Source organism: Colius striatus, chromosome 4 (assembly GCF_028858725.1).
Source record: "Colius striatus isolate bColStr4 chromosome 4, bColStr4.1.hap1, whole genome shotgun sequence".
Lineage (NCBI taxonomy): Eukaryota > Metazoa > Chordata > Aves > Coliiformes > Coliidae > Colius > Colius striatus.
The window spans coordinates 21,668,743-21,690,988 of record NC_084762.1 but is presented as its reverse complement, the minus strand read 5'-3'; the positions used below and the strand labels follow the sequence as shown (position 1 = coordinate 21,690,988).

Sequence of the window (22,246 nt, the reverse complement as noted above, 5' to 3'; positions counted from 1 at the left end):
TGTCCACGGGTTTCTCGCCCACCCCCCCCACAGCTCTCGCGGGCTCGCCCCGGAGGCAGGCAGGTGAAGAGATCTGCTAGGGGCCGGACACCCCAAAAGTATCTCTTCTTTCTGGTTGTGAAGAGATGCTTGGTGGGGTTTAAGAAAAAGGTGGGGGGGAAGGGAGGAAAGAGGAGCGGATAGATCTTTGTCCTCTCTGCTGCCTGCACTGTCACACCTGAAATAAATCAGAAATGAATCAGAGGACATGGAGCTCCGCGGTGACCCTCTCCGATCCACCTGCCAAAATCGCTGCCGGTCTGTCAACCTGCCGGTGTGACAAAGCTAGGACAAAACAACAACAAAATCCCCCAGTCAAATAAGAAAAAATAAACAATCCAAAACTGCATGTATCTTTGCTTTAAAAGAACTATTTATCTGGGGAGAGAAGTTTCCCCAGCCTCATCTTCCCTTCTCATGGGAAGGAGGCAGGCGGAAGGGCACGGAGGATGAAGACATCTGGACCTGTCCTCTAGACACCCGTGCCAGGGGAGCTGCAAGTGCGGTCCCCAGAAGCCCCGGGGAGGGAAAAAGGAGAGTTCCGCATCCCGGGCTTTGAAGCACTCCCAGACCGCGTCTTCCTCCTCCGGGCGAGAAATAAACAAAAGCGCAGAGATGAGCCTGATGAGAGGTAGTGCTCGTCGGTAGCCCCAAAAGCAGGAGGGCTGTGCTGGGGCTGCCTGCCCGCCGAGCGGCGCGGCCCTGAGCCAGGATGTGGGAACCAGGTCCCGACAGGGGAGATTCAACCCTGCGCGATGGAGGCAGTGAGAAGGGAAAGGTCCCACCGGGAGGACCACAGAAACGTGGTACCCAAGTTGACCGGGAACATTTCGCCGAAGATCAACTTCAAATCGTATTAATTCCACCACTCCTCCAGCAAAATTCTAATAATAAAAGTATAATTTTAAATAATAGTTCCAGGGCCAAAACTGCCGTCTCCCTGCGAGGGTGCAGAGAGGCAGGGCGGCCAGGAAGCTGGGAAAGGAAAGGCAGCAGAATCCCAGAGCCACGACAATCTTCGCGCATCTTCCCCATCCCTTTTCCATTTTTCATGGGACTGTCTTTGATCCACGTCTTCCCCGAGCAGGAGACTCCCCGGGATCGGGGAGCAAGGAAGGGGCAGGGCTGGGTAATTAAATTCCGGTGCCCGGCTAATTGCTGTAATTTGACTCTAACTGTACACGGCGGGTAGGCTCGGGGAGCGGTGGTTGGAAGAGCGCGTCGCACGGCCCGTTGGCCGCCCACTGCCCCTAGGGAGCCACCGGTTGCCGCGAAGAGAGTCCGATCCCCATTGACCCTGTCTGGCCGGGCTGGGGAGCTCGGGAAGCTGAAAAAGAGACGAGGCTTTGAGCCCGCAGCCCCGGTGTTTCCCCGGGGCCGAATAGACTGGGTATGCCGGCTCTTGCGTTCCTCTTCTCACCCACCCGCAGACGGCCTGACCTCTCTTCTGCAATGTCCTTGTCCCCCAGGCTTTTGGGATGGGACAAGGGAGTGTGTTCTCTATCCCTGTTCTGGAGGCTGAGGCCAGCCCAGGACTTCAAGATCCTACCCAGCACAGCTTTATAGGCTAGAGCACAATTAGTCCTGGCTTTTAGGAAGCCACAAAGTGACCCATGCCAGGGACACGGTGTCATATTCTTATGTCTCTGAAGTGCAAAGGGCTTGCTGTGCGACTGCAGAGTGAAAATAAATTGCATCCTTCCCCAAAATCCCGTAGCTGGAGTATTGCTTCCCTCCAGTCCTCCTGTGACTTGCCCTTGGAGATGAGACAGGGACTATGCTCTCTCTTTTTTTTTTTTTTTTTTATGGGGATGAGATCAGAGCTGCACTACACCCTGGCAACTGTTCAGGGCACTTCAGCACTTAAATCCTTGAGGGAAAGAGAAGGAAAAAAAAAAAACCAAAACCACCAAACCACAGGAGAGGGTAAGGGTTGTGGACATCGAGAGGTCCAAAGGGACACAGATTGTCGCAAAGTCCCCTTTCCCCGGGGGAATGAAGGATCCCTCACTCCACATCTTTCCCGTGTAGCCTAGTGGGCCAGAGCCGTCCCACTAGGTGCTGCCACCCCCGATACCGCATCCCCCCGGCCGCTGCCGCGCCCGTCCCGAGTACCATAGGCTGGAAAGAAGGTCTGCATTTGGAAAGAGCCTTGCTTACTCTCTCGTCACTTGTAGTGCTTCCGTTACCCACTTGGGCTAGTTCAGCCCCGCTGTGCCTTGTCTTTTGGGGCTATTATCATCATCATCGTCGCTATGAGCACGCACTGACAACTTGCCCCCGAAGAAACCTCGGAGGAGGGGGCAAGGTGCGAGGATGGGGGGGAGCGTTCACCCGTCCTCACGCCGGCGGGGGGCACGCGGCCGGGCAGAACTGCCTCTCTGCTCGGAGTTGGGGGAGCAGCGGAACAGCTAAGAGGACCCACGGCTGGGAGAGTCCCTGGGGTCTGGCGGCGGTGCATCCCCGGGGGCGCCGTGCGAGTGCAGTGGCGGGGGGCAGCGCGCAGGCAGCGCGGAGGTAGAGCGCAGGCGCAGCCAGGGAGCACCCAGCTCTGTATGGCCAGGTGAGAGAGTCCCGGCGTAGGTAAGGGGAGGATTTACCCACAGGCATCCCGGGAGGGTGGTTTGTCTTCGCAGTCCATGACCAGCAGGGACCTCCGGAGCCCGCAGCCAGGATGTCTATCCTTGCCAAGATGGGGGACTGGCAGGTAAGGCGGCCCTCCTGCCCTGGGGAGGGGGAGTTATTGTTATTTCGGGACTGGAGGCAGTGCTGGAGCAGGAAAAGGTGACAGGCCGGGAGGGAGCGAAGACGAATCTGGCGCCTGGGCTGGGGATATTGCGGTTCCCCGTACTGGGACCTGCCTCTGGACCCCGTCGAGACCCAGCCGCAACAGGTAGCGTTCGGTGAGACGGAGACAGGAGAGGTCGGGGCAGCTCCGCCACCGCAGGGGCTCACCTGGCCCGGGGACGAGTTGCCTGTCACCATGGGCCGGTGAAGGGCGGCATGTGGCCGTCCACCATCCCTCTGCCCGGGGCTGGCGGCGACCGGCCCGGCCCGGCACGGAGCCCTGGGGCTGCCAGCGGCGCGCGGCGGGCACCCACGCCGCACTGTGCCGGGCCACGCCGGCGGGTGCGGGCCCTGCCCTGCGTGGGGGCCCGCTGCGCTCCGAGGACGGGCGGCGGGGCCTGAAATGTCGCCGTGAGCTGCCACTCGAGCCTGTCCCGTGGAAAAATAGCGCTGCGGGGTCCCACCCAGTATTAGGCGCCCGTAGAACATTCTCGCGCGGATAAGATGAAGGGAAAGGCAAGCACCCACCAGCGAAAGAGCCCAGGCAGGAAAAACGCGGCCTGCCGGGGCCTCGCCCAGCCCCGCGGAGCCGGGGAGACCCACCCGCCCCACGGGCGAGCCGACACGTGTGGAGTTACGGCAGCTCCCAAACCGGGAGACACTTGGAAATCCGTGCGGTGGCCATATGTCCGTTCGCACGGGCCGGACAGCCACAGTGTGCCGTCTGAGAATTGGGAAGACAGCAGTCCTGTTCGAAAACCCCGTGGTTTTTTTTTTGACAGAAAACGAGTTAGTCTGGGGGAGTTTGTTTGTTTATTTGTTTGTTTGTTTTTCCAGGACAGTCCAGGTCAAGATGCGAACTTGGCTTCTTTTTCTGTTCCCAACTTTTTAAATCTCTCCGTTGCCTTTCCCTGGATTGTCTTGTTTATTTTTTTTTTTTTGGGGGGGGGGGGAAGTACCAGTGAGTCGTCTGAAAATAAAATAAAAAGAGGAGAAGAGGAAAACAATGTAGTAAACAAGAATACCCAGTTAGGACTGGTATTTTTTTATCAGGTTGAGGCGGAAAAGGGAGCAAAGGAGGGGGGTTTAGTTTATTTTTTTTTTTCACTGAAGTCAACTGTTATGTAATCACGGGTACGGACTCTCTGTCTCGAAATCTGTTCCCGACTGTTCCTTACACCTTGGCCTTCCTTGCTCCCGCTCCCCGGCACTGCGCGCCCCCTCCCGCCCCCACTCCGAGCCTGGCCGGAGGACTCGCCGTGGGGTGTGCAGGACCCGCCTCCCGCTGCCTCGGCTCTTGGGGAAAGCCACCCCCTCCCCGTCGTCCAGTCACTCTCGTGTTGGGGGAGAGGAGGGATAAGGGCTCTGTCTTTGGCCCAAGGGAGTCTCGGGCAGCCGCGGGCGAGAGATTCCCGGGTGGGAGGCTTTCCCGGCCGGCCCGGCTCCACCTGGATGGCTTGAAGGGGCGACAAGCCCCTTCGTTGCCCTTCTCTTTTTCTCACTCCCCACGCCCCCAGCCCCCACACTGCATTAACTAGGCTTAATCTGCCAGCTCCATTTGAACCTCGATGGGAGTAAAACCAACAATTTACTCTCCTGCCACTTGCAGACAAAAGCGCCGATGAAAAAGAGCATCGGGAGGTGGAGGAGGAGGGAACGGGAAAAAAAACCCCAACCAACAAACTCGAACCGAACCCACAAAAAAAAATCCGACCGGTTTTGGAGATGTAGATATGTGTGTGAAGGAGCAGGTCGGGGAGCCTGGAGGCTTTGCTAACCTTCCTTGCGTGGGGACGTGTGTGCCGGCATCCCTGAGGGCCCACTGTTGCGAAGTGGAGGGTCCATTTGCTGCTGCTGGAGGCAGTACATTCTCCCCCTAACGTCGGCGGGGGCTGAGGGGTTGGCCCGGAGGGGTCTCCCAGGCCTATAGGGCAGATTTTGCGGTTGGCAGAGGGAAGTTCCGGGGAGCGGCGAGGCAGCCAGGCTGACACCCCCGCCCGGAGCCGGGCTTCGGGGGACGCCCGAGGGCTCGGCGGGCATGGAACCCGCGCCAGGCCTGACACGCTGGCTCCGAGGACAGGAGGATGCCTCGCCGTTAGGAGCGGCGCTGGATCAGTGACGGGAAGCAAAATAAAGAGAAGGAAATCGGGGAAATCGAAGCCTTTCGGGAGAAATAAAGGAAGAGAACGGTGGAAAAGTAATCCCCCACCCTCTGAGGGCCGTCTGAGCACTCGCTTAGTGGCACATTGTTAAGCAAACGAAGCACTCCACCTAAGAAAGTACCAAAGTTTTATTACGGTCATTGTTTTGTCCCTTTGCTCGAGTGCTTGCAAAAGACTTTTTGGCTGCTACTGAATTTGTGTTAGTGCTCACTCACTTCTGTCTGGTTTGGTTTGGGTTGTTTTTTTTTTTAAGACTAATAGCCAATAGAGAGGAGAGGAACAAAACAGTTTCCAAAAGAAAGCAAATTTTCAAATATTCACCAAAAAGATAAAATCCCGAGGGCAACAGACGCCTCTGTAGACAGCATCCTCGTTAGAATAAGACCAAAGTCCCGTTTCTCCTCGCTTTGGCTTCCTTAAACCCCATGGGAATAAAAAAAAGGGGGACACACACATCAGACCACGAGGGGGTGGCTTCATGGCTAGCTCCAAACTCTCTGACGGTTGCCTCTTTGATTTCGCTGGTCACTTTCCTCCCCGCTGGCAGGCAGAGGCGCGGGGGGAGCGGCGGCTGGCGAGGCCCCTTCTCCCGCCCGCGGGAAGAGCAGGGCCCCGCTCCAAGCCGGGGGTCGGCGATGTTGGAGAAAGATCCTTTTTTTTGTTGATCATTTTTAGGGGATGGGTTTGTGTTGTGGGTTTTGGTTTGGTTTTTTCTTTTTTTTTTTTTTCCCTCAAGGGTCCTTTCTACCTGCGTCCATGGCTGCAGGTTGTTGTGCTGGCGAGCAATTGGGCTGTTGTTGCTATGCTAATGAGGCGATTAGGCTGTGGGTAAAGAGCTGGAAAAAGGAAAAGTTTCCACCATTAGAGGGAGATCTCCGAGCGCGGACGGGAGCCGCCGCAGCCAGCCGCGCTCCCCGCGCCGCCACCATAGGGAACGGCAGGGAGAAGCAAAGTCTCTCCCTCACCCCAATCCATGAAAATGCTTTGGAAACTGACGGATAATATCAAATACGAGGAATGTGAGGTAAGCGTTTCCCCCGGTCGGAGTAAAAGACTTGGCCCCGTCACTGTGAGCGGGAGCCCGCAGCATCCCTCCGCCTCCTAATTTCGTTGAGAAGAAACTTCTGCTCCTTCGTCAGGCTACCTTGCACTCCTGCAGCTGGAGATGGACTGGGGTCCTTCCCCAGAAACTTCGGGGCTTGTGGAAACCCGTCTTTGTTGGAAAGGCAAACAGAATCCAGCAGCAGTCTAGTCTATAGATAGGTCCTCCGTAGATAAGGCTCTGTAGGATGCTACACTCATCCATATGGATGGACGGATGGAGGAATGAATGAATGAACGAATGAATGAAGGGGCAAAGAGACAAAGGGGAGAGACTTATTTTGGCAAGACAGATACTCGAGTCATCACAATAAACTGGCTCAAGTCTGAAGCTTTAAATTCAGCTTTTTCGATGTAGCTGCAGGTTGATGTTACCAAGCTGCACAAATCTGCAGTGGTCACCTGCTGAACTGAAATCACGAGTATGGGAGCAATGTTCTCCCAGCTTCCTAATTTTCAGGGCCACGTTCCCACGGGTTTGATCAATAATATTTTAAGCATTTTGGGGAAAAAAAGAAAAATCCAACACATTTGGCTTTGGAGCCATTCAGCACAGATTATGTGTGTGTGTATCTCCGTGTCTGTGTGTGCATCCATATCCTTAGAAAGAGGTGGGTGTCTTTTAATCTGATAAAAAGCATACGATGAGGAAAAGGAAGAGCCATGACCAGGACCTATGCCTAGCCTCAAACCAGCAAACAGTATTGTCACCCGTTTCTCAAAAGTTGCCTGTGTAGTGCGTTTTACCGTGCAATAAAGGAGTCCACTTTGCAAATAAACGCAGTTATTTGGTCATGACCCAAGCAAGAAGGTTCCCCCTAGCCTAGGCTGAGCTTTGTGCGGGTGAAAGTGTGTGTGTGTGTCTAAGGGGGGATACACTCCCATCGGACCCTGAAGCTGCTTTGGGTAATGCTGTAGCTTAAAAGAGGGACCAAGGACTCGTCCGAGTCACTGTCGGCTAAGTGATTTGGTGGTTTGGTCCCAGATCGAGGAGTTTGGGATAAAGCTGTCTCCAGTGTGGAAGCCGAGCTCTTAGATCCCCTGACTGGTTAATGCTTTGTTTCTAGGAGTAAGGTTTCAGGTGTGTTTTGTTGTTGTCGTTGGGGCATTTTGGGTTTTTGGGGTTTTTTGGGGTTTTTTTTTTTTTGTTTATTTCTTCGTGAGGGTTGTTGCTTGAGGGGTTTTTTTGTGTTTTTTGCTGGTTTGGTTTTTTTTTTTTTTTTATCTGGAAAATGATGATTTCTATATTCCCCATCTGGATTTCGGACGGAAAACATGTGTCCCCCTCCCTTCCCTCAAGGATCGGTATTCGGGTGTTGCACACGTGCGAGTGTGTGGATTTCACCGCAAACGGCTTTTGTTGCCTTGCGCTAATGGGACTTTGCACCCAGGTGCTAGCAACGACGGAGAGAGTAGCGGCCGCTCCGCCGGAGCCCACTGGCTTTTGTGAGTGGGTCTGCGGTTGTCTCCGCATGTTTTCCTCGGCAGAGGATGTGAGGTGGATTGTGGAGAGGATGGAAAAGAGGATGGCCGTTCCGTGACCAAGGGATAGGACTCGCCTTTAAGAGAAGAAAAAAAAACCCAACAAAAAATAATTTCTTTTCTAAGTGGAATAAAATCCCGGCGAGCCGCGCTCGGCTCCCGGGGGGGCCATGAGCCGGCGGGCGGAGGCTGCGGCGGGGCAGCGGCGGCGGCGAGTGGAGCGGTGCCTGTTTGAGTTGTTTGGGAGTTGCACAGCCAGTCCGACGGGTTGCGCCGGAGCCCCGGCTTGTCTGGGCCGGGAGAAGCGCTCGCCTTGCCTCTTTTCCCGGCTCCCACTCCCGCCCCCCCTCCCCCCCGCCGGCGTCCCTCCCGCCCTCCTTCGCTCTCCGCCTCGCCTCCCCGTCTTTTCCCGGATCCTCCGAGAGGGGGGCCGCGGGGAGCCCGGTGGATGCTCCTTGGGCTCCCCAGCCCCCCCGCCCTGGGCGCCCGCCGGCCTCGAACCGGAGAAAGAAGAGGAGGAGGAGGAGGGCTGACACCCAGAAAGGGGAGACACCCGAAAAAAAAAAAAGCCAAACCCAACCAAAAAAACCTCAACTTTCCCAGCTGGGGCAGGGCGGAGAGCCGGCGCAGGGAGCCCCTCGGCGGGGTTCCGTCGAGGCATGGACGGGGCGGCGGCGGCGGGCGGCCCCGTGGAGCCTACCCCGAGCAAAGGCGGCGGCGGGGCCGAGGGAGGCAAGAGCCAAGCGGGGAACCAGCAGCCGCTCTTCTCCCTGGGCTTTGAGGCCGGCTACGCGCAGCAGCCGCAGCCCGAGGTGCGCCCGCCAAGGACCGCGGGACTGGAGAAGGGGGAGGGGGGCCGGCGGGGGAGGGAGGGGAAGTGAAGTGGGGGGAGAGATCCCGCGCCCCCTCCCCTCCTTCTGCCCGTCTCTCCCACCCCCCACTCCTCACCCCCTCCTGGCTCCCACCCTCTCTCCGGATCTCTTTCTCTTTCACTTTTGCATGCCCTGCAACCTTTTAAAATGTTGCCCCTTTCCTGTGATTCGTCAGACGCAGCAGCATGTCCCCCCTCTCTCTCTCCCGCTCCCTCTCTCTCCCTTTTTGTCTCTCTCCCTCTCCCTCTCCCCATCTCTGATTAGATACACTGATTCTTCATTCAATGGACGTCATTTAGAAGAGGCTCTGCCTTGAGTTGCCTTCTCGCTTCACGCTCGATTTCCAGCCATTCTTCCCTTATTAAGTGTTCGTGTAATATTAATAGTCATGAATATCTGCTATTAGGAGTCTCCAGGAAGGCAGCAGATCTGTTATTAGGAGCTCAAGTGAAGCAGCAGCCAAGTCAAAGGAGAAAAAGAAAGAGACAGAGGGAAAAAAAAAGATTAAGAAACACACATACCCGCTAAAAAAAAACAAAACCAAAACAACCAACAAAACAAAAGGGGGGGGGGGAAAGGGGGAAAAAACCCCAACCAACCAACTTTGACTCCTCACACCACGCCAGGATAGAGAGCTCGCCTTGGCAACACCCGATGAAGGGCAACAGAGATCGGTGCAAGTTCTGATGGATTATCGTGGCGCGCCCGCGGTGCAGGAGCAGCCCCGGCGCCCTGGTCCCGCCGCCCGAGCCTAGCGCCGGGCTCCGGCCGCGCTCCCTCCGCGCCGCGCCCGCACCCGCACCCGCGGGGCTCCACAGGGGCCGCACACTCTGCCGGACACTTTCCTCTGCCTTTTTTCTTTTTTCAACATATTTTTTTTGTTTGCCTGTTTCTACCTTGACTTGTAACCCCCGACTCTTCGCAGATGTTAGTACACAGTTTTTCGGCTATGGTGAGTTGCTTCCCGTTTCTCTCGGAGGGGGTCTGGGTGTGCTGGGGGTTGCTATTGTTGTCGGCGGTGGCGGTCGGGATTTCGCATCCAGCTTTGCAGAGAGAGCTTTTTTCCCTCTCTCTTCTGCTTTTATAAATTCGGCGTGTTAACGCTTTTTCTTTTTTCCCCCTCTCGCTTTTGTTTTTCTCCTTCTTTCAGCCTTTTCTCTTTCTTTTTTTCTTTTTTCTTCTTTTTTTTTTTTTTTTGAGGGGGATGTGTGTGTGTGTCTGCTTCGAGCGAACAGCTTTGCTTCTATCCTGCCGTTTCGATTTCTTCACCTTGCCACCTGCAAACAGGATATTTTCAGCTTTCTCTTTTCCCCTTTTCGGGATCATGCCTCTTTCCCTTGAATCCTCCTCCTCCGTGGAGGCCATGCCTTTTACCCTCGGACATACCTGTGAGCTGTTCTTCCCGGTGGCCAGCCGTCGATGCGGCGGGGCCCGGACCGCGTTCCCCCCGCCAGCCCGGCGCATTCCTCCGCTTGCCCGCCGCACCCCCCCCCCCCCCCCCCCACTCCCTCCGCTCCCCAGCAGGGAGCTCGGCCGGACACCGGGCCGGCTCTCCCCGTAGGCTAGGGGACCGTGGTCAGTGTCTTAGCCCCGAAACATTCGTAAAACTCGCGAGGGGAACGACTGGGTTGTTTAAGAGCCTATTTCAGCGTCTTTTGGTAGCAAAATGGCAGTGGGCTTGGATTTCCCAGGGTTTTTCTTGGAATGCCTTACCAGTAATCCCAGAGACAGTATTTGTTTCAGTTCTGTCCAGGACCAGTGGAAGGATTTTTTAGATCGTGGTAAAATTATTGTTTTAGTGATACTACCTTACGAATTATTGTTTTTATTTGCGGGAAATACCTGCTTCCAAAATGCCGAGGCGCGATCTGTGGGGACTACACGCTGTTATCGCCGCAATGTTTCATTAATTGTTATAAGCAGTCCTTTTATAATTATTGCTATTATTGCTGTTATCATTATTACCGTTATTACTATTTTAAAAGAGAGACTGCCTCTTAATTGTGTGCGAAGGCGAATCGGAGGCAGAGAAATCCCCTGACTGCTCTTCTCCGCCTCGGAGGGGACAAATTGCCTGATAGGTGAAATTTGCAACCCGATTTTGAGGAGGAACAGTTTGATTTTATCTTTGTTTTTCTTTTCTCCCCCTCCTTCCCCCTCTCCCTCCTCCCTCCACCCCCTCCCCCTCCGCTGCTCCCCCCCCAAAGGAGCGCCACGACAGTACCAGCAACGGGACAGCCCGGCTACCCCAGCTGGGGACCGTGGGTCAGTCTCCCTACACCAGCGCCCCGCCGCTCTCCCACACCCCCAACGCCGATTTCCAGCCCCCTTATTTCCCTCCCCCTTACCAGCCCATCTACCCCCAGTCTCAGGACCCCTACTCCCACGTCAACGATCCCTACAGCCTCAACCCCCTCCATGCCCAGCCGCAGCCCCAGCATCCAGGATGGCCGGGACAGAGGCAGAGCCAAGAGACGGGGTTGCTTCACACGCACAGGGGTTTACCCCACCAGCTTTCGGGGCTTGACCCACGCAGGGACTACCGGCGACACGATGACCTGCTGCACGCCCCGCATGGGCTGGGTTCGGGGCTGGCCGACCTGCCCCTCCACTCCATCCCACACTCCATCGAGGATGTGCCGGTAAGCAAAAGGACCTGCCCCAGGGCCCACTAGTTCCTCTCCCCATGGAAGCCGTAATTCGGGGGGAGGGAAGGGGACCCCTCCCCCCCAAAAAGGGGGAGGGAATATGAGCCATTATCCCCTCCAGGAAAGGCAAAGCCCCCACCTAGAACAATAGGTTCTTGCAGCTTGTCCCTATGTGACACTACCCCTCTAAAATATAAATAAATCAAATTACTGTCATCGTTAACAATATCTTTCCTTCTCTATGACAATAAGCTGTTACGATTGGAAGAATATATAATATCACCATAGGGCCATGCATTTGGGGATTTCTCACTGCCTTGGGAAAAACACGAGTCTGAAAGGCGAGATCTCATTAAATGTCGTCCCAGGCAAATATAAAAGGGGAAGGAAAAAAAAAAAAGTGTGTGAAAGTAGCCTAAGAAGGTAAAAGCCCGTGATTATAGAATTGGTATATGGGATAATGACATCCAAAGTTGTAAAAAGGTATATTCTCTAAAGGAATTAACTAAAAAATTGGGAAAAGGTAGACTAAAGCACTGCTGCCTTCTTCCAGCAGCGGTGCAAAGGGATGTACTCATATATTGTTAGTTATAGGTTATCAAATTTGAGCCAGATCTTCTACACCCTCTATTAAATTAAATTAAATTAAATGTAGTGAGCTTATTGGAGGATATATTATTTCGGGGGCCTAAGTCTGTTATTGGTAAATACAGATTAAAGAATAATTCTAATTAAGCATGACGTTAGTGCAGGGGCTATTTACAAAGCAACTCAGGGCTATTGTTCAGTTAGGAAAGTGACTTTATGCAATCTGATAGGTCATGAGCAAAGTTCGTCTTTCTGGGTTTCTCCCCAAAAATGGAATTAGAACATGGCAATACATTTATTGAAGCCCAGTGAGCCTGTGCTGAGGGAGTGAAGCTGCTCGGCTTGTGGGAGGGAAGAGGAGGAGGGATCTGTGGTATCTGGATGTGATTTTTGCTGAAATGCCATCCCAAATTACAGGATCAAATATTACAATGATATATTTGCTGACAGTTTAATAGGTACAGTTTTGTGTTGCAAGGATAATGTTCTGATGAACTTACCTATTTTTGAGGGTCATTTTGAAATCTTTTGTAAATTATACTCAGGGAAAAGAGTGAATTTATTACAGCCCTCATCTGGCTAAATTAGCCGCAGAAAATTGCTGATTATGTTTAGCAGTTTTGCAATAAACACATGCATTTCCCAAAGTGGAAGACTTAGTAAGCAATTTGGACCCGTTAAAAGCAGGTCGATTTTTAAACTTGGTATAAAATAACATGGAGGCAATAGCAAAAATAAACTAATTCGTTGCCTGCAAGCCCCTGAGTGCTGTAGGAGGAATCATGACCTCAAATGTTCTCTTGAATTCTCCCTCTCAGTCCTACTCTGTGGCAGTGGGCATCTGATTTGGGAAGCTTCCTCTATGGATCTAGGAATTCATAGGATTGCTATACTTGGTGAAAACCAAATGCCATCTGGTTTAAATCCTTAAACCAGACCAGCCATTTTTTTTTTTTCTATGTATAACTGAATCAGTAGGCTGCATAAAGGAAAACATAAAAACATGTTGATGTATCTTTTAAGAGTATTTTATCTAGTTATTTAGAAAAAAAAATCCTTTTCAGAAATCTGGGTCGAGAAAGGGTCAGTTCTTAATTTTCCCGTTGCTGCAACAGTTAACCTTTAATAAAAAAGCCTGCTAAATATTTAAGAAAATCAAGTAGACGGTGAAAATTATTTAATCATAAATATCTCGGTGGGATTTTAAACTTAACAGTCCTCCCTGTATGGAATACTTGTAGAAATAACACAAATAAAAGTATTATGCCACACTACATTTACTTTATGGGTTTAGGGTGCATGCATAAAGGGATCATATTTCCCCATATAGTTAAAACACAAGAACTGCAGCAGTAGTCATTTCTGAACATTTCTCAATTTAATTATACTTAAATCCAGAAGCACTTTAGGCAAGTTACAAATGAGAGCATTGAGTATAATAAAACCTGTAATAAAGCAACTTAGTACCATCCACCCGGAATCATTGAGATCAGGCACAATTAACAGGAGCATAAATCCAAGACAGAATGGAAAATGTTAGGATCAGTATTATTGTTGGACAAAGACTAGAGAAGGAAGTAATAGTTTTTTAAATGGTAATGCCTGGCTTTTGTAACGATTGCGAAATCTTCTATCTCAGCAGCGCTGGTGTTAATTTGTAAACACAGCCAGACATTATATTGCCTGTCAGTTTTTGGAATTAGAAAACATGATTTCATTTGACTTTCTAATCACGTCGGGACTCCACCGCGCCAACCCCAGCTGTAGCTGCGGCCGCGCAACCTGCGAGGGGACAATAGTGGGGGTGCGTGGGACACCACCCCAGCCCCACACCACTCCCCTCCACGCTCCTTTGTGCTTTCCCTCCCGTGGGAGTGGAGGCAGCGCCGGGGAAGGGCCGTCCCCGGGCGGCTTCCAGGGGAGGAGGGAAGGGGAGGAAACGCAGAAGCTGGAGGCTACTCGATTGTCGGGGGTGTAGGGGTGATTTATTATGTTTTTATCTTTCTTGGGGAACGGGGGAAGAACGGAGACGGATGCAGGATTCCTCCCGATAAAGGAAATTCCCCTCAAATCCCATCTCTTCCCCCTTCATGCCACAGGATCTGTTCTTTCCCTTCCCTAACCGTGCCTTGGGAGGATGGAGGGGGAAACACAACAACTTCTCAAACACTTTATCCCACCCCATCCTTTCTCGCCTTTTGTTGTGGTTGTACATTTACATCCTTTGCCGTTCCTTTTGTTACAGCATGTAGAAGACCCCGGTATTAACATCCCAGATCAAACTGTAATTAAGAAAGGTAAGCTGTTTCCTTGCACATACCAAACATGTTGTCACAGGCTGGGGACTGCTCTCAGGGAGGACTTACCAGTCTACCCCTCCTCCCCCCCCCTCCTCCCGCTCCTTCCTTTAACACATACTGTTGGCCAAAAAGTCGAAGGCAGAGAAAGAAAACGGGCGATGTGGTTGAAATCTACCGTCTTAAATGGCTGGTTTGCCGGGTGTTTTAATTATCGTTGTCATTAATGAGGAAAAAAAATGTTAGCTAGTTAGTGGATTAGCTAGAAAATCTGCGCGGGTGTTTTAGTGCCTTAGTGAACATCTCAGTTTCGTGGTTTGCCCCACGGATCTGGCTGAGCTGCGGGCTTTAATCGTTGTTGGTAAACTGGAAAGAGAAAATATTGGTTCCTCCTGATGAGGCGGGCTGCTAGAGAACAAGGGGTGAGTTTCTGGAAACTAAGGTCTGTCTGTCAGGGAGGTCCAGCTTTGTGCGCTTGCCTCACTTGGAATTGAATTGCTTGGGAGCTGGACCCCAAATCGTGCAAAAATATTTATGGCATGTTCTCACTCCAGTTTCTTTTCCCGTCTTTGGGAAGGTAGCACGGAGCAGTTTGCAAAGGAGGTTCTCAGTGGAAAACCATTGCTTTGTGCTTGGATCCCATCTATGGAGCTGCTGTGGGAGTAAAATCCGTGGGGCTGAAGGTGTAGTTGGCTCCTGCTTGTTCTGAGGGATGTCAGGGCTGTACAGCTGCTTGGAATTTGGGTACCCCGGCCCCCACCGCAGCAAGATGTTGAGTGGAGCTACTCTCCTCTCTAACCCTAACGACTGCACAGTCAGTGAGCTCCAAGTTTCATTCATCCCCCCATCCGTAAAGCCTTTGTCACGTCAAATTAGATGTGCAAGGGATAAATCTTAAGAGATGCTCTTTCCAAGTCGACATGATAATTGGCTCTTTTATTAGTAATCTCAAGAGTTCGTTTAACTCCTGTTGTATCTATTAGCCTTCCCAGAGCTATTAATGTCACAAGTCATCTATCCAAAACGGAGAAAGCCCCCCGCTCCGTCGGACCGTGAAGGGTAGTGGGGTAGGGCCAGGCGGAGGAGAAAGGAAAGGTGACCACTGCACGCCCGCGGCTGCCGAGGCCGAGACCGGAGGCCGACGGACACCAAAAGGCGCCCGGCCTCCCGGTACCTCCCTGCCCGGCGGCCCGCCTCGGCAAAGGGACTAGGCTTGATTTTTGGAGAGAGACTGGGGCCCATGCTTTTGTTGTTTTGTTTGTTTGGGGTTTTTTTCACGTTCGAAGTTGTGCGGTGGGGAGGCAGCGAGGCGTGCTCACCGGCGCCGTCCGCGGCGGAGCCTGCCGCTACCCGGGCGTGAGCTCTGCTCCCGCTGGTACTGCCCGCCCGCCGCCGGCAAGGCAGCCAGGCAACCCCGCTGCGGGCCGGGCTGGCCCCTGACGGCCAACTCGGCCGGTGCTGACGTGCCATCAGCCACAACCCCCTAGGCGGCCCGCGCCCGCTCCGGGCTGGGAGGAGGGTTTGTTGGCCTTTTAAAATTTCTGTTGCTCCAGCTCGAGGGTTGTCCTGCTCTCCCCCAGCTCCTCCCGGCGAGCGGACGGGTGCCCTTGCCGCGGCCCCGCCGGTCGCCCTTGCCCCATAGGCGCTGCGGGGCCGGGGCCGGCCGCGGCCAGCGGCTGGGGTGGCCGGCGGCGGCGCCCCCCTTCCCCGGCTCCCCGCCCGCTCCTCACCCTCACCTCCCTGCTCCTCCCTCCCTTGCAGGCCCCGTGTCCCTCTCCAAGTCTAACAACAACGCCGTCTCCTCCATCCCCATCAACAAGGACACGCTCTTCGGCGGGGTGGTGAACCCCAACGAGGTCTTCTGCTCGGTGCCGGGCCGCCTCTCGCTGCTCAGCTCCACCTCCAAGTACAAGGTCACGGTGGCGGAAGTGCAGAGACGTCTCTCGCCGCCCGAGTGCCTCAACGCCTCCCTGCTGGGCGGAGTGCTGCGGAGGTGAGAGGCGGGGGATGCGGGAGGCGGGATGGCGGCGGATAACGCCCGCTGCACCCGGGCCGGGCGGGAGCGCTCAGGCTTCGGGAGAAGCGGTGGGGGAAGGGGGGGGGCGCGGTGCCTGCCGCTAGGGGTCGGGGCGCGCGCGGCCGCAGCGCGGCGAGGCGGCGGCGGAGCTGGGGGAGGTGGGGCGCTGTAGCCATAGCAACGCGCGGCCATCGCTGGCCCCCGCGACGGCCCAGCGTGGCGTGTGCGTGTCCCGCTGTGCCGAGCCGTGCCGTGCCGTGCAGAGCCACACGGTGCCACGCCGTGCCGTGCCATCCTGTCCCACTCTGTCGCGGCGGTGAACCTCCTCACACGCACACACTGGCAGTGGGGCGTTACTGGCGGGCACTCTGGGCCCATGGCATCACCCACGCATTGTGCGGTGGCCGGACAGACAGTAGCACCAGGGGTTAATTAAGGCTGCCCCGGCTCGGGCTGGCTCAGCCGAAAAGCTGCAGATAGGCCACGTGGGGTTAGCGTGCGGACAGCGATGCTCTGTGACAGTAATGAGAGCTGCTGACCTTACAGTGTGCTTCCTTCCCTTACCGCCCGGGCTGCTGCCTGGGAGCTGTGGGGAGAAGCTGCTGTCCATGTGTCCGTGGTGCCTTGGGAGCTCAGTTGTCTGCTTCAGCAGTCCAGCCCTGTCCATAGCCTGCCCAGAGCTCCCCACCAGCCAGAGGCTGATCTGGACCTTAGTGAGGGCCTCTGTTCTCTAGACATGGAGACATCCACACCTCCATCCCTATGTCTGAGGCTTAGCTTTCAGCAACATGCAGTCCTTGGCCTCCTGCAGTCATGCCTTACCCTCCCCAAATCCCCTGTACTCCCCTCATGGGAAGGCAAGGTGTTAGGGTGATCCATGGGTGGGAGCCCAAGCAATAGCAGGTGCCCCCCACAAGCCCCGTTTCTCAACACTCTTCTGTGTGGCGCAGGGCGAAGTCAAAAAACGGTGGGAGATCTCTGAGGGAGAAACTGGACAAAATAGGATTAAACCTGCCAGCTGGAAGGCGTAAAGCTGCTAACGTTACCTTGCTCACGTCGCTTGTGGAGGGTAAGTGACGCAAAGAGCTGGGAGGGCTCATTTGGAAAATGTGCCTGTTGCTTTTGCCTAATAAAAGAAGACTTGGTGTTGGGTTGAGGTGTGTTTTTACCCCCAAGTCAGTGCTTCTTGTTGGAAATTGAAAGGATGTTATTTTCTATGCCTCATTAAAAAGAAAAAATTGTTTACCTCTGCTTTTAATTTTAACCTGCAACGGGCTTGTGTGAGTCGTGCAGACTCAGCATTGCATTCTATCATTTTTTTGCTCTTAAGTATCTGAGCTAGACGTTTTCAGGGCCCTTGTCTTGCTGCCTTGTTTGAGTGAGTGATCACTCCCCAGAGTAAGTGGATCTCATTGAGAGCAGCATGGGAAGGATCCCTGCGAATGGGGTCTGTGGGCTCAGCCCCATAAGAGACCCCTGCGTTGGAAGTTACAGGGAGCAGAGCCTTTAATGCTTTGCTGCTGTCCTTCTGCCACAGGTGGACATCCAAACAATTTTTAAATGTCAGAAAGTGCAGCTACTTTAAATTTGTCCTCCCTCTCAGCCTGCAGCCACATAACAGTGAATCATTTAAGTTTTCTGACATCTGCATTTGAGAAATGCATGACCGTTACTTCCTGAATTAATTTGGGAATCCTTTGACCTCAGTCATGAATTAATGGTGTCCCAAAAGCCTCAAAGTTGCTCGATGGTCCCCCCCAGCCCCCTCCTTCCCCTGAGTCCCTTTTGGTTCTCATTTTCAGAACACGTGTTTGCTTGGCTGTGTTGTTTTCTTCTGCTTTGCTTTGGCCAGAAAAGGTGCTACTTACTTTTAACGCCGATGTGGTCAGAGTTGGGAGGTGGGCAGCTCAAGAATTTGCAGTCGTTCAGTTTTGAAGCAGTTGCTGGGCCACAGTTTGCTGGTACAAACTAAGCCCAAAGCCGCCAAATAGATCCTCTTCCTTTACCCACACTTATGAGGGTATTGACTGCATTTTAGACCAGTTCAGTAGTAAAGTGCTTTTAAGCTTAGCCTGCACCACAGGTTGAGGTTGTGTTTGGTCACGTAGGAGGGAATTTGTTGCTTTGTTTTGTTGCTGCTTCACATTCTGCAAGACATGTTGGATGCTCAAACGTTGGATGGGGAAAGAAGCACTGTGCAAAGCCAGGCTTTGGGGTTTTAAACATCAGGATTAGTGGGGCACTATATTTATAATGCATCTCACGTTTTTGAAAGGGTTTTGCAGTTGAATCCTTGTGCTGTAGTGAAAAATCACAAGGGGAAAACTTGTACAAACTCTATAGATTTGGTGGATGCTTGACACTATTTGTGATGTTAATGGATACAGAGAAGGTTTTATGGTAATCTATTGTTCTGTTTGGCTTTCACATACAATGGCTTTAAAAGAATGATTAAAAAAACCCAAAACCAAACCAAAACCACAAACAAACCCGGAGGCCAGGTCTCCAGGTAACTTAGAGATAGTGGCTAATTTAGGGGGGGGATGATGATATAAACATTGCAGGGGCTTTTGAATCCCATAGAGATGAGGCAGTTTCTAGAGTACTGTTATTGTTTATGATCCGCTCCATTTTATGGAAACAAGCTCACTGGACTGAGGCTTTGAAGCTCTAATTGGCGCATGCGTTCTTCCGGAGCTAGAGCTAATGGCAGGAAGCCCTGCAGTAAAAACCAACTGGTTCAGGAAATTAAAACCAAAGATTTGAAAATCAACAAAACAGACAGACTCAGTGGAATGACCCTAAAATTCTCATGGTTAATCTTTTGGGGGTGAACATATAATTATATGCGATCAAGTTAATTTTAAACACTTAGCTGTTTAATGCATTTTATTTCGAAGAGCTCTAGGAGTAATTACGATCAATATTAATCACTGATGCATTGCAAAAGAATATAGAGACGTGGCTGAGGCAAACAAACATTTCCAGAGTAAATATCCCTGAATGAAATGTAAGTAGATGGCCGGGTGTAGGTATGGGTATGTTAATCTAAGCACACATCCTAAGGTGGATGGAGCCTGCCTTTATAAAAGTATCTGTTAGTCCACTAAGTAAACTCCAAAAAAATTCTTAGGTGTGATTTCACTTGTGATGATTATCATGAAAATACAGATTTATGGGACCTCTGACTGAAGCAAGGCAAACCCCCTGCAAGATAAGTTGTCATTAGCATTTCTTACTCTGCCTTTTTCAGAAGAAAAAAAAAGTCCAAGGCTTTTAGAAGAAAAGCCAGAATAGAAGTAGTGCTTTCTGTTTGTTTGTTTGTTTTTCTTCTGATGGATTTTTGCCTCTGTGCACGTGTACTGATGAGCTGCGTGTTTCCCTCCCATCCCTACCTGTGCCTCTCTTCTCAGGAGAAGCAGTACATCTCGCTAGAGATTTTGGGTACGTTTGCGAGACAGAATTTCCTGCCAAAGCGGTAGCTGAATTTCTCAACCGACAACATTCCGATCCAAACGAGCAAGTCACAAGAAAAAACATGCTTCTAGCTACAAAGTAAGACATTTAACTTTCTCACATGTTGCTCAGAACTGAGAGGAGGGTAACGAACTTGTGTTTGGGGTTTTTCTTTGTGAGCGTTTTTCTCCACTGTAGTCAGTGGCTGATGGTTTTGCAAATAGTGAGGAGGTGTATTTGCCCTCTTGCTATAGGAGAACTCTATAACCCAGATTGGTTTCTGTCAAGTTAGTTCTTGCAGATTACCTTGAGTGCAAGTCATGAAGACTGTGGGTGAATGTTTAGTTAACTAAAGAAAAAGCAGTAATTCTTCAGAGCAAAGCATTTTCCAGGCCTTTTCACTTATCAATTTAGGTGGAAGGAGAAGATTTCCCATTGACAGTAAAATAAAATTGGCACATTAAACTGAATTCAGTTCATTAAAATCGGCAGTGGTTCTTTCTGCCTAAGCAGCTCTGTTACTTAGTGTAGATGGGGTTATTAAAAGTATATTTTGAATGACAATCTGTAGGCAGTTAAAATGCTGGGGGAGTTTATCACTGGTGGGGCTGCCTAGACTTCCAGGTGGTACGTGAAAAGAAAACGATTGTTTTGATATGTTTGCTGGAAATTAAAAGGGTTGTTTAGTAGCCCTTAATTACTAATGGAGGTGTCACCAAAGAGCATAGTGCCAGAGGGCGCAGGCAGAAGATGGGAGCCTCTTTATGGCTGGAAGACATTAACGAGGGTTTTAAAACACAAACTGTTTCAACACGCCTCTGAGCTCCCTTACTCTATAAGGTGTGTTATTTTCCCAACCATTTGTGCATTTGAAGGGATGACATAACCTAACTTCTGCACCATGCCCTCATATTCTCTCTTCCCACCTCCCTGAAGAAAGTTTCCAGACCTACCCCTCTGTGAGAAGGTCCCTTTGGATTTGGAGACATAGGTGAACATGTTGATATGTTTCAAGATACCCTAACTTAAAGCCTCAGTTCCCCTTTCTGTCCTCATTGTTTTTCTGATGTGCATTTTAGCCCTGTGAAGGAAGAGGCCTATGCCTCTCTTCATTCCCAGAAAATATGCTCTTCCAAGATGTGGATAAATCTCTGAGCCTCCCTTTCGATATCACACCCCACCTATTCCCTTCTGCCTTGCTGGGCAACTTTGAACTGGGGAGGGGGCTGTGAGATGGGGCTCAGTGGCGCAGGTGGGAGGCGCATGTGTATCTGTGTGCCTGTTATTTGTCTGTGTGTTGACTGTGAGGCAGTTGTGTGTGTGTGCGAGGTGAAGAGCAGTGGTTCATATGTGCTGGGGAGGGGTGAGAATTAGGGGGAAGGGCACGTTGAGAGGAGAAGGAGAGATGAGAAAACGCGTGTGCACTCAGGGGCAGCAGCTCCCTGGATCCAAGGGTCTATGTAATCTAGCTTCACTGCCAGCAATGGTTCATTTATCTCCCCTTCTCTTCCCCTGCCTCCCTCCCTCTGTCTCTTTGCTCCATTTGTGCTACAGACAGATCTGTAAAGAGTTCACCGACCTGCTGGCTCAGGACCGATCTCCCCTGGGGAACTCGCGGCCCAACCCCATTTTGGAGCCGGGCATCCAGAGCTGCCTGACCCACTTCAACCTCATCTCGCATGGCTTTGGGAGCCCGGCGGTGTGTGCCGCCGTCACTGCCCTGCAGAACTATCTCACCGAGGCGCTCAAGGCCATGGACAAAATGTACCTCAGCAACAATCCCAACAGCCACACAGACAACAGCACCAAAAGTGGAGACAAAGAAGAGAAGCACCGAAAGTGAGGATCCACCCCCAAAACTCCCCTCCCTTCCCCCTCATAGCCCATCCATTCATCTCCCTCCTCCCTCTCCCCTGCACCCAACACCCCAGGCTACAGCAACAGAGTGAGCGTCCTTCTGCCAGTCCTGTTCTCTGACTCTGCAGGACTGCTCTGCACTCTCCCCGCATCCCTTCCTGGCATCCACATCTCCATTTGCTCCCTCTTAATTTCCCCCTCCTCTCCCTGCTGCCACCATCGTTTTTCCCCAGTTTGGAGCCTAAGAGAACAGAACAGGGGGACGGAGCCAACAAAGAAAAAAAGTTCTGTCTTGAGTTTGTGAACTTTTTTTTCCTTTTTTTTTAAAATAAAACAAAAGGAGGGGTAAAAAAAACCCTTCCAAAAAAACAGACAGACAAAAAGGACTTTTTTTTTCTAAAAATATATTTAAAAAATAATAAAAAAAAACCAATCCAAAAAGAAATAAATGATACTTAAAAAAAAATTCTATGAGCTTCACTGGACTGAATCACCACCTTCCCTTACATAAACTTCAGTTAAGATTGTAGCCATATTAAAGCTGAAAAAACAAACAAAAAAAAAAGTGGAAAAAGGTACAACAGCAGCAGCAGCAACAGGAACCAGATAAAAGGCAAACAGGACTGATGACATTTTATCAGTATTGTGAATAAACTTGAACGCAAACCACAAGCAGTTCCATGTCATATCTTCAGTTGTAGAACTTTTTCCTGTCCAAGGTAAAGCGACCAACTTGAACTTTCTATTGCAACACGATTCACGGTTATTATATAAGGGAATTCGTGTTCATGTATGTATATATTTATTTATGTGTAATTTAATGGGAATTGTAAATATGGTGAGTCTGTTTTAAGCCTTTTTTATTTATCTGGTGATCTCGTTTACCTCTTGTTTAGTGGGTTTTAAATCTTCCCCTCTTAGTTCATCATGTGGTTCATGG

At 51.7% G+C, this 22,246-nt stretch overlaps 1 protein-coding gene across 4 annotated transcripts; it reads left to right on the top strand.

The window, feature by feature from the left end:
* Positions 1–2,713: 2,713 nt before the first annotated feature.
* Positions 2,714–21,292, top strand: TFAP2A (transcription factor AP-2 alpha). 4 transcript variants are annotated; one of them, XM_061995138.1, is made up of 8 exons: positions 5,968–6,012; positions 9,369–9,395; positions 10,651–11,085; positions 13,925–13,976; positions 15,738–15,969; positions 16,944–17,062; positions 19,407–19,548; positions 21,004–21,292. In XM_061995138.1, the coding sequence occupies exons 1-8, from the start codon at positions 5,968–5,970 to the stop codon at positions 21,290–21,292; spliced, it is 1,341 nt and encodes a 446-aa protein (XP_061851122.1). The 4 variants fall into 4 exon arrangements, with proteins under 4 accessions (XP_061851126.1, XP_061851123.1, XP_061851122.1 ...); XM_061995142.1 differs by lacking the exons at positions 5,968–6,012; positions 9,369–9,395 and adding an exon at positions 2,714–2,746; XM_061995139.1 differs by lacking the exon at positions 9,369–9,395 and having other exon boundaries at positions 5,962–6,012.
* Positions 21,293–22,246: the final 954 nt, after the last annotated feature.

What these genes read in the sequence shown, in the direction of transcription:
- TFAP2A (XM_061995138.1), top strand. Translation starts at nt 5,968, where the DNA reads ATGCTTTGGAAACTGACGGATAATATCAAATACGAGGAATGTGAG. An exon ending in TACACAGTTTTTCGGCTATG is followed by an intron (nt 9,396 to 10,650) that starts GTGAGTTGCTTC and finishes CCCCCCCCAAAG; the next exon opens with GAGCGCCACGACAGTACCAG. An exon ending in GCTCACGTCGCTTGTGGAGG is followed by an intron (nt 17,063 to 19,406) that starts GTAAGTGACGCA and finishes CTCTCTTCTCAG; the next exon opens with GAGAAGCAGTACATCTCGCT.